Source organism: Mytilus trossulus, chromosome 9 (assembly GCF_036588685.1).
Source record: "Mytilus trossulus isolate FHL-02 chromosome 9, PNRI_Mtr1.1.1.hap1, whole genome shotgun sequence".
NCBI classification, from domain to species: Eukaryota; Metazoa; Mollusca; class Bivalvia; order Mytilida; family Mytilidae; genus Mytilus; species Mytilus trossulus.
In genome coordinates, this window is record NC_086381.1 from 13696401 (window position 1) to 13708536 (window position 12136).

A 12136-nucleotide genomic window follows, 5' to 3' on the forward strand; every position below is an offset into this window, starting at 1 on the left:
TACCAGACATGAGTTCTTTATAGGAATATTATGGTTGTTATCCGTTTGTTGGATGTGTTTTAATTTTGACATTTGTTGATGGACTTTCCGCTTTTAATTTTCATAGGAGTTCAGTATTTTCGTGGTTTTACTATTTTCTGAAGTTAATCTCGTTGAGATTTTTCTCATTAACGTTTACACAACTTTCTGCGTCGTATATTTGTAGTACAGGTGAGCATAGTAAATATGCAAATAAATCATATGGGTATCTTTAAATGGTTATAACAGGACTTCCGCATTTAAACAAATGCAGATTGAAAGAACGCAGATGTACATGTTGTATTAACTCATCACTCTGATACACAAATAATATCGTCAACATTTGGACTACGTACTATGGGTAATTAAAATATCTACTATTATAGAATTTTCCAATTTAATTCATTAATCTTATTAATTTTTCAACAGAATTCAATTTTGTGTTTCAACTCATTACATTTATTATTATTATCATCATTATTATTATTATTATTATTATTATTATTATTATTATTATTATTATTATTATTATTATTATTATTATTATTATTATTATTTATCTTTTATTATTATGAATACTATTATTATAATCATTATTATTATTAATATTAATATATTTCTTTTTATGTATTATTATTGTTATCACAATGAATACTTATTTCTTTAAATGTATTGGAGAGCCTCTTGCCATTTTCGAGGCAGGTTTTTTTGTTTAATTTAAAGAGCCAATTGTTACATATTCGTCAACATAATGAATATCTTTATGATAAACAATGCATCGCTAACGACTAAATTTGGTGTATATATGAAAAATGAGATGTGGTTTGGTTGCCAATGAGATAACTGTCCACAAGAGACCAAAAATAACACAGACATTTACAACTATAGGTCACCGTACGGCCTTCAACAATGAGCAAAGCCCATACCGCATAGTCACCTATAAAAGGCCCCAATAAGACAATGTAAAAGAATTCAAACGAGAAATCTAACGGCCTTATTTATATAAATAAAGGAAGCAAAACAAATATGTAAGCAAACGACAACCACTGAATAACAGGCTCCTGACTTGGGACAGGCACATACTTAAATAATGTGGCGGGGTTAAACATGTAAGGGGGATCCCAACCCTCCTCCTAACCTGGGACAGTGATATCACAATACAACATAAGAACGAACTATAAAAATCAGTTGAAAAAGGTTTAACATGTCTATCTATACATGAATAGAAATGTAATATTAGTTAAAAGTTTGGAAGTAATAAAAACTGTATTCTTTCATAGATGGAGTGTAAACTATATTAATTTTTGATTTTGATAATGTTCATATGACAAACAAGAATTAACATTGTATGCGATCATCATGCAATTTCGGTAAAAGTTTACTTAAATAATATATGCAACAGTTTAATGCCTAGAGGGGCAAGAAATATCGATTATTTACTGAATTTGAAATGAACCATAGCCTTGGACAATTTTTCAAATCGTACACCAGCTTTATTTCATTCCAAATTATAATTTTTAGCTCACCTGGACCAAAGGGCCAAGTGAGCTTTTCTCATCACTTTGCGTCCGTCGTTGTCCGTCGTCGTCGTCGTCCGTCGTCGTTAACTTTTACAAAAATCTTCTCCTCTGAGACCACTGGGCCAAATTAAACAAACTTGGCCACAATCATCATTAGGGTATCTAGTTTAAAAAACCAACCAAGATGACCACAATGGCTAAAAATAGAACATAGGGGTAAAATGCAGTTTTTGGCTTATAACTCAAAAACCAAAGCATTTAGACCAAATCTGACACGGGGGTTAAAATGTTTATCAGGTCAAGATCTATCTGCCCTGAAAATTTCAGATGAATCGAATAACCCGTTGTTGGGTTGCTGCCCCTGATTTGGTAATTTTAAGGAAATTTTGCTGTTTTTGGTTATTATCTTGAATACTATTATAGATAGAGAAGAACAGTAAACAGCAATAATGTTCAGCAAAGTAAGATTTATAAATAAGTCAACACGACCGACATTGTCAGTTGACCCCTTTAGGAGTTATTGCCCTTTATAGTCAATCTGTAACCATTTTTCGTAAATCTTAGTAATCTTTTACAAAAATCTTCTCCTCTGAAACGACTGGGCCAAATTAAACCAAACTTGGCCACAATTATCATTAGGGTATTTAGTTTAAAAATTGTGTCCAGTGACCCGGTCAACCAAACCAAGATGGCCACCATGGCTAAAAATAGAACATAGGGGTAAAATACGGTTTTTGGCTTATAACTCAAAAACCAAAGCATTTAGACCAAATCTGACATGGGGGTTAAAATGTTTATCAGGTCAAGATCTATCTGCCCTGAAAATTTCAGATGAATCGAACAACCCGTTGTTGGGTTGCTGCCCCTGATTTGGTAATTTTAAGGAAATTTTGCTGTTTTTGGTTATTATCTTGAATACTATTATAGATAGAGAAGAACAATAAACAGCAATAATGTTCAGCATAGTAAGATTTATTAATAAGTCAACACGACCGACATTGTCAGTTGACCTCTTTAGGAGTTATTGCCCTTTATAGTCAATCTGTAACCATTTTTCGTAAATCTTAGTAATCTTTTACAAAAATCTTCTCCTCTGAAACGACTGGGCCAAATTAAACCAAACTTGGCCACAATTATCATTAGGGTATTTAGTTTAAAAATTGTGTCCAGTGACCCGGTCAACCAAACCAAGATGGCCACCATGGCTAAAAATAGAACATAGGGGTAAAATACGGTTTTTGGCTTATAACTCAAAAACCAAAGCATTTAGAGCAAATCTGACATGGGGGTTAAATTGGTTATCAGGTCAAGATCTATCTGCCCTGTTAATTTCAGATTAATCGGTCAACCTGTTGTTGGGTTGCTGCCTCTGAATTGGTAATTTTAAGGAAATTTTGCTGTTTTTGGTTAATTTTGAATAATTTTATAGATGGAGATAAACAGTAAACAGCAATAATGTTCAGCAAAGTAAGGTTTACAAATAAGTCAACACGACCAATATGGTCAGTAGACACGTTTAGGAGTTATTGTCCTTTATAGTCATTTTTTACATTTTTTCATAAATTTTTGTCGATTTTAGAAAATATTTTTCACTGTAATTACTGGGCCAAGTTCATTATAGATAGAGATAATTGTAGCAACAAGCATGTTCAGTAAAGTAAAATCTTCAAACACATCACCATAATCAAAACCTGATTTTGTTAGGAATTTATCTGTGCCCATTGTTTAATATGCACATAGACCAAGGTGAGCGACACAGGCTCTTGAGAGCCTCTAAGTAATTCATATAAAAATTTCAAAATGCGACTGTAAATTATTGTGATTATCACCTGTCGTATTTTTCGCAATAGTTTCTGATTTTTCAGTACTTTTCCCCAAGAATAACAGGAAATTGCATGACCTTGTGCTAGCAAACCCTAATTCGGGTCCCTTTTTAGGGAACCGTATCCGTGTGTGTGACTTTGTATCATAGTCGTGGTCATTCTTATATTTATCACAATTTTGTCGACATTTTTTTTTTGTTATTCCTTTTTATTTTCATGTACAGTTATTCTTAGTATATCACATCTTCAAAGGTATAATACCAATTCTTGCCCTCTGTCTTTGACTTTATTCTGCAGAGTTTTGTTTTAGTGATCTTTTACATTATTATCTTCTAAACTCTCAACAATATCCTGTGATATTGCTGCTTATAAGAATGAATTGAACTTAATGAATTACATCCTAGAGTGGTCAGCTTAATCAACTCAATTTGTTTGTTTTCAAATACATAACATGTTGTTTTTCAGCCCAGCTTAATACCGGCAACGAGATTTTAGTAGATGTTGATGAACTACAACGGCAATACAAAATCACTACCGGTGTCAATGAATGCTTTTCTAAAGAATTCCAAACATGGAAGGTAAGGGAAACTTATATCGAGGTTTGCAAAAATACGTAAAACAGTTTGTCTTTCCTATCTGTCAATACCTTTCGTATCTTTGAATCAATATCATTCGGAGCATTTGAGTAAAAACCGAATAATAATTCCCTATTTTGTTAATCGAAAGTTTACATTTACTGTAAAAACATTAATTTTCGGGGAGTTAAAAGTTCGTGGTATTGTCTCTATATAAGATTTCATGGGGATTTAATTTCGTGATTTCAAATGAATGGAAGTGATATTATATGAACATTTCATTTTCGTAGGGGGTTAGATTTCTTGGATACATTTTCTCCACGAAATAAACGAAATTAAATCCTCCACGAAAATTTCTGCTTTTACAGTTTATAAACTTGTATAATAGACTCCTACCGTAAGTTCGTTTACATATTTTGTCTATATCTCCTTATAAACCTATACATCCTTCAGCCCATTTACATTTGTGATTTTACTTTTCAGTGATTAAATTTCATATTATAATTTTCCCTGTTATATTCATATTTCTACAGTTAGAGCATAAGTTCTAACATTTACAAATAGTTGTTCTAATCTAGTTTTGCACTAACTTCACTTTTTTGTAAATTTCTTGAACCGTAATAGATCAGTATTATTTATCATCATTAAATGAATACAAAGCCTATAGTTAAATACATAGAACAGTCTTTAATACAAGACCATACTTTGAAATTTGGGAAATGGAGAGTGATGCAAAAAAATCCGACAGCTTATGTGTCATCTAACTAAAACACGTATTCCTATCAATACCCATAAACCCTTGTCCCTATCTAATTTTACTTTTTTTCTTTCGTCATTCAACATATGCATAATATATATAATGAAGATATGATTGCTAATGAGACAACTCTCCACAAGAGGCCAAAACACACAGAAATTAACAACTATATATATTTTATGTAAGCAGCACTTTCACAAGCAACAAAACTATAAACTCAAAAGGACATACACAACAGCACGGTGCAGTATACCTATACCTGGAGAATTTCTGTTTCCGTCAATAGATTCTTTTTCTATTACTACGTCAAACCCATCTAACAACAGTTTTACAATATTGGTAAAAATAAATGTATCTGAAAAGAGATTTGTATTGTATGAACACAATCAACATTGAGTAAATAAAAACATCCTGAAACGAAAGGACTACATTTGATATTGAAATAAATTTATTGTTGCTAAAAAGCATTTTAGACTTTTCACAAAAATTCCTACCATAAAAAATATTCGTAAGTCATAAAAATTTCAGCATAACTAACGATCGATTTTAATCGTAAGATATTTTTGTGAAAAGAGTTATTGGTGAGTGTAACATGTGAAACAGGGTCTGCTTACCCTTCAGAATCACCTGAGATCCCCATCGTTTTCTTTTTTTTTTCTTTTTTTTTTGGGAGGGGGAGGGTATTATTGTTCAGTCTTTAGTATTTTGTGGTGTGTTTTGTTAGCTGTTGTATGTATTTTATCTTTTTTCGTTGTTTTCGGCTTAAAAGTTTGAATATCCCTTCGGTATATCCCGTTTGTGTTGCTCCCGAGTCATTCATAAGTCATTTATATAATAACAGTTTTAAGTCATAATAAATAAAAGTCTGAAGTTCACTTCGGAAACAAACTACTTTTCTAGTACCGTTATGAAATAAACTTATGTTTTCCAGATTTTTATAATCTAACAATTTTACTCTCATAACGCACACACAAGCCGAATGATCAGTGGTTAAATATGCCATTCAAATCCGATTGTAGGTGTTTTTTACGCCACTTTCAATACCCTTGGCTATATCATGGCAGTCAGCTTTTCTTGCTGGTCGGAGTGAATAGAGAGAACCTACAACCTTTTTGTTTAAATTGCTGTTATGTTCAATAAAGATCAGAGTTGAAAGCACCTACCACGTGCGAGGATCGAACTCGTTCAATATTGTCAATCTATTAATACTTGAGACAACCATATTAAATTAAAGGATTATTTATCCCGCAACAAACACTGATAGAACATGAATTGTCTAGTAGTATCATCCAGAATCATAGTCAATGATGACTGAATTGTTTTTCTTTTAGATGAAACAAAAGAATAAAGCTAACCCTGACTATTTGTGTCTAGCAGTTTTTGCAGTTTTCTTTTTTTTCCCGTTTGGAATGTGTGCCACATACTATGCAAACAGTGTAAGTATTTTATAAATTTTAAACAAATCTCAAATTGTAATGATGTAAAATTGTAGTTCATAAACCGAATAATCAGTATTATTTGAATAGAGCATATGTTTTTTTGCACGCATGTTTCGAAATATTGAAACATATATGTGATTTATTTTGCATTTTAAGGCTTTTTTTAAATTTAAGTTAAAAGACGCTCCATCACGACGTCAATGAACACAAAACCATCAAAAAGAGGAAAATTCCTGTTTTTTAGGTTTTTCAGTGTAAATTCACATTATTATAAGACATGTTACGGTACTTATCTATCACAAATTCATGTATTTGATTTTGATGTAATATTTGTTATTCTCTTAGGATTTTGTCTAATGCTTAGTCCGTTCCTGTTTGTGTGTGTTATATTTTAATGTTGTGGCGTTGTTCTCCTCTCATATTTAATGCGTTTCCCTCAGTTGATGTTTGTTTCCCCGATTTTGTTTTTTGTCCATGGATTTATGAGTTTTGAACAGTGGTATCCTACTGTTGCCTTTATTTGATAGGGCAAGAGTATAAGCAATATAAACGTTTATTAAAAATAAACCAAATATTTACAGGCAAACAAAAGCAGGCAATGTGGAAATTATGAAGAAGCCAGGGAGAAGAATCATACGGCTATTGGTTTGATTATTGCAGCTTATAGTTTTGGAGTTATTGGTGCCTTCATAATAGGAGCGATGCATCTTACATAATAAAAACCATCTTGTGGAGAAAACATCAAATTATATTATATTATAATTTTGATTTTTGTTTTAAATACTTCAGTTTATATTCATAAACATATAATCGTAGATAAAGTTTGTTTTGCTTATTATCTATAGTGGAGCATCAAAATTTAATTATTGTTTTTCAAATATGGAACTGTATACTTGCTTTTTTTTAAATCCAGGTGAGCGCTTCAGACGTATGAAATTTTGACCCTGTTGTTTTCATTCTTTAGTTATAACACATCGTAATATTCAGTTTTATTTATTTTGCTAATTTTTAATTCTCAATCACTTATATGTAATTTTATGACACACGAAATTTTACTCAATTTGATCTAGAAATGATTGATTTTTTTTGATTTTTTTTAATAAAATAAATCCTTTTTTGCACATTTCTCTGCTGTTTACAACTTACTCGACTCACAGCATTCAGTCGAGTATCCCTGTAAATTAGTTACTGTTTAACCAGGGAGATTATACAGTAAAAATATTAGCTATTTATTATGATTAGTTATACAATAATAATATATAAATACATTGATTTTGTCAATTTGTTTGAAATGATTGATTGACGACTCTTTTTTTTACAAAATCTCGTCAAATAACACTTATGTTCACGTGGTTGAGGATAGCACACTCTATAAGTATCAGATTTTATATTGTCGCGAGCATGTGTTCCATGCTGGCAAGCTACACACAGAAGTGTTTTGAAAGCGTGTGATTTGTGATTCCTACATATCATATGATATTTACCCGGTCCATTCACCATGCTTTACCTCTTTCAGTTGTTATCCTATTATACCTGCATTATATCGGAACTTATTTTTCTACTACACATAACTATTTATCTGAGACCAAATACGTGCTGATTGTATTTACTTTGTTACAGCGCTAAAAAACAAAGCGTTAATAGAAATCGCGACTTGGTCAGTTCTAAGACACTGAAGAGAACATATCATTAAAAATCTTTCAAAAACAGACAGATAACAGTTAATTAAATTTCGATGTATGTTTTTTAATGAATATTTTGATAAAGATACTAAACAATTCTAGGGATCTTTAAAGTATATACCACAAAATAACTCTTTCATATTGCAAAAGTATCAAAACATTTGCCCTTTTTACACTTTACACAAGCATGCCATATTCTAAACACCTCAAAGACAAATAGAAAGAGTTGGTCCTGTTTTGATTCATACATAGGAATGGCGTCCGTAAAACTTCTAAGGATGGATTTCAACTTCCTCTAAGAGATTTCAATAGGAAGTGCTAGCTCAAAAATTTTATATAGCGGGAAATATTTATATAATTGCAGACAGTTGTTTGTCTTTTTTGTAGTTTTTTTTCATATTTTGACATTTCGTTTTTATTTCGGTTTCGAATTTTTAGCTTTATTATAATCTCTTACTTACATTCTGCCCCTCTCCTCGAGAATGCCAATCTAACAAACTTTAACCTACGACACAACACTTTATTGGTTTACCGTTATTGAAAACCTGTGCCACAAATGGCTAGGCCATATTCAAATTGTCATAGCATCACAAAACGCGTCTAACAGACGATTTAGGACTTGCAATTAGAACACGATGAGTGTCAACAAGTTACTGTTCTGTGGTCGGGTTGATGTTTCTTTGATACATTCCCCATTTCCGTTCTCAATTTTAAGGGTAGGTGTACCATTGTAGAGTACTTAGAATCAATCATTTTTTTTTATTATGGTTTGTATAACAATTTGTTTTGGTTTTATATATTGTACATTGTTGAATACTTTTGTTTATCGTTATAAATTGTGTGTTTTTCTACGACCTATGATTTTGCATTTTTTGTAAAAAGTAAAATTAAAGTCATATAAAATTTGAAATAAACAAAAGATTATGCATATGTTTTTTTATAACAAAATGGATTGTTCTAATTATTAAACTTATTTACATATACTTTTTTCTGGAGTAAATTCTTTAATATTTCCACATTTAAAAGAAGTTAACTTTTGTTAATTGAAGCAACTCGCCAACAAATTTTCCGTTTGCAAGCGATCTTAGCGTGGCTCTTTCGTAAAATTCAGATGATCGCAATACACATTTCAATGTCACTATCTGATTGTACATGTTATTCGCGTGCTCAATATTCATGCTGCTTTGTTAGTTAGTTACTTTTAGATAACAATCGGTAAAATACGGCTCTAAAACACGACAAATAGTCATTTTTCACATTTTAACAGACAGAGAAAAAAATTGACGAATATACGATAAGCTTGCACAAATAATTGTAAAATCGTGCACAACAGATTGAGTTAATGATATATTCATGAATTTATTCAAGAATTAAATAAACATCATTGTTCATCAATCACTCGTGTCATATGATTTTAAAATTCAAGAATGCTAAAATAGTATAATAACATTATGTTTATTTTTTTTCATAATTTCCAAACAAACAAAAATACCAATAATTATTAACCTTTAAAAATGAAAGTTTAGATTTCTTAATTTATCTTAAGATTTGTAATTGTGAATTAATGGTGAAAACATGAACACTAATGAAATATAGTGAACTCATATTTGTTGTGCCATCTATTTAAGGAATGACTGTAATATTTTTCTGTCTATGAAGAAAAAACATAAAAAATGAGGTGCACAGTGAATAACCCACGTAGTGGGTTATTTTACAGTGTGCAACACATTTTTTTTATGTTATTTTGAATAGACAGAAAAAATATTACAGATATTTCTTATGATTTAATTCTTGAATCCATTTTTAACCGGAGTAAACCATGGAAAAACGTTGATGACGTCACATGATTAAGTTATGTCTATGGGCTGATAACAAAGCAACGCCAGCCAATCAGCAGACGCGTTACATCCAAAATTAAATTATTGCCAATTGTTCACTTATTCTTGCCGACTTGTTTCTTTATTATTCTGCAACTGGCTTCATACAGTAACTTCTTAGGAAGAAAGATAAGAAGTTAGCAATATCCTTTAACTTTATTTTCCGCTATAAAGATGATGTTCTCTCACTAAATTATTCAAAATGTGGTGACTATATTGAACACATCTATTCCATTGAACTTCATATAAAGGATAAAACAGATACAGTTTGTTCTGCTGCATATATTGACTTACATTTATAAAGTGACAATGAGGGTCGGTTGAAAATAAAACGTCACGACAAAAGAGATTATTTCAGCTTGTGAACTTTCCATTTCTTCACAGCTACTTTAGTACAAGTAATCTTGATGTGCCGGTCAAAGATGCATATCAAAGGTACATGTGTAAGCTGTATATAAACTGAACAGCTTCACAGCTGTATATAAACTGAACAGCTTCACAGCTGTATATATTCTGTCTCTTTGTTAGGCTGTATATATATCGTACATCTGTTTAGCTGCATATCATCTGTACATTTTTAAAGCTGTATATCCGGGTTTGTATTTCCTATCATGGTTTCTCGATAGAGGATTGGTGCTCACAAGGAAGCTCTTAAACCAAGAGTTCCAAATTGTGAAGTTGAAATCATCCCTTTGTAAATTTTACTAACGCCATCACGAGCTGGTTGACCGTTACGGTAATGGAATAACAGTTTCAGAGTTGATATCGGATATGTTCCTTATGTCGTGACAACACTCCACTTCCCTTTTCACCACGAATAAAAGCTACCAAATTAGACTATTTAACGGCTTTGTAATAAAATGAGCACTACGACGGGTGCCACATGTGAAGCAAGATCTGATTACCATTTCAGAGCATCTTAGATCACCCACAGTTCGTGGTGGGATTCGTGTCTTGGTAAGTCTATAGTTTGCTATGTTGTGTCTTTTGTACTTATCTTTGTCTGTTTGTCTTTTTGTTTTTTAGCCACGGCGTTGTCATTTTATTTTCGATTTATGAGTTTGACTGTCCCTCTGGTTTCTTTCGCCCCTCTTTTGCAATAACATTAAGATACAAAATAAGACATCGACTCAAGATGCATCGCCTTTTTTATTAGCTGAATGCAATTTCAACCTTACACCTTCTTATCTCGGTTGTGTAATATATATTTCCGTTTGTTATATGCTTTCACAGTTCCGCTTCACCGAAATCATAGAGTGCACATAGAGTGAAAAATTATCTTCTTTCAATATCAACAAACAGGATATCAATTGTATTGGTTTAAGATTTTGAATAATTATCACCTTGTTTAATGGTAATATATTTCTAGTTTCCTTGTATTCGATTTTAGCATTTTAACAAAACTCGCTTTTAATTTTTCTATCAAATTGAGAATGGAAATGCAGAATGTGTCAAAGAGACTACACGCCGACCAAACAGCAATATAAAGCGGGGACAACAATGGGCCTTCAATATATCGAGGAAATCTCGTACCCGGAGGCTGGTTTTATCTGGCTCCTAAACAATAAAAAAAAAGGGACATGTTATGAATATCTACATTAACGAATGCACATTTGACAGATCCTACAATATAGTGAATATAGTTTTTTGTTACCTATTCTGAAATCGGACTTCTTTTAATAAAGACATTCCGTCAAGAACCAACGAATTCGAAATGTATTATCTCGGTCGTTTAATGTATTATTTCGTTTGTCATACCCGAATGATTTCAAAAGTGTACACAAAGTGCAAAAATGTATTTATTTCAATATCAATAAACAGGATATAAAATTTATCAGTCGTATGTTTTAAATATTGGTCACCTGGTTTGGTGTTAAAGATGTTTCTAGTTTCCTTGTCTTCGATGTTATGAATTCGATCTCTCAAAACATGTTGATGAAGTCAGCACTTCGGTGTTGAAATGAATATTAATTATATGGTCATTTTTATAAATTCCTGTTCAAACATCGAATTTTTCGTAAAACTAAGGACTTTCTTATCCCATGAATAAATATTCTCATCCGTATTTGGCACAACTGTTTGTAATGTTGGGTCCTCGATGCTCTTTAACGTTTGACTTGCTTAGCTTTACGACTATTTTGATCTGAACGTCACTGATGAGTCTTGTGTAGACAGAAACGAACTAAAATATGACAATGGCCATTTTCCTAGCTTGGTACAGGATATTCTTAGACAAAATGGTAGGTTGAATACACTTGTTTTGACTCAATTATCATTGTGACTCTTAACTTACGTTACTGTAGCATCAGTTGTTACATTGCTTGCATTTGACAATTTGTTCTACATTGTTCTAGCTGATATTCAACTTAGAAATAAAGTTTAAAAGGATAACTTATATCATGTCATATGTAAAACTATAGATAAGGTTATATTCGATACAATTCT

At 31.6% G+C, this 12136-nt stretch overlaps 1 protein-coding gene across 1 annotated transcript; it reads left to right on the forward strand.

Moving 5' to 3' along the window:
* The first annotated feature begins 236 nt into the window (after positions 1-236).
* Positions 237-8493, forward strand: LOC134685173 (transmembrane protein PMIS2-like). The gene is made up of 4 exons (XM_063544651.1): positions 237-379; positions 3827-3939; positions 6025-6129; positions 6714-8493. The coding sequence occupies exons 1-4, from the start codon at positions 376-378 to the stop codon at positions 6846-6848; spliced, it is 357 nt and encodes a 118-aa protein (XP_063400721.1). The 5' UTR covers positions 237-375; the 3' UTR covers positions 6849-8493.
* Positions 8494-12136: the final 3643 nt, after the last annotated feature.

Coding starts and splice junctions, on each gene's coding strand:
- LOC134685173 (XM_063544651.1), top strand. Junction 3,940..6,024: donor AAGAATTCCAAACATGGAAG/GTAAGGGAAACT, acceptor TTTTTCTTTTAG/ATGAAACAAAAGAATAAAGC. Junction 6,130..6,713: donor CCACATACTATGCAAACAGT/GTAAGTATTTTA, acceptor AAATATTTACAG/GCAAACAAAAGCAGGCAATG.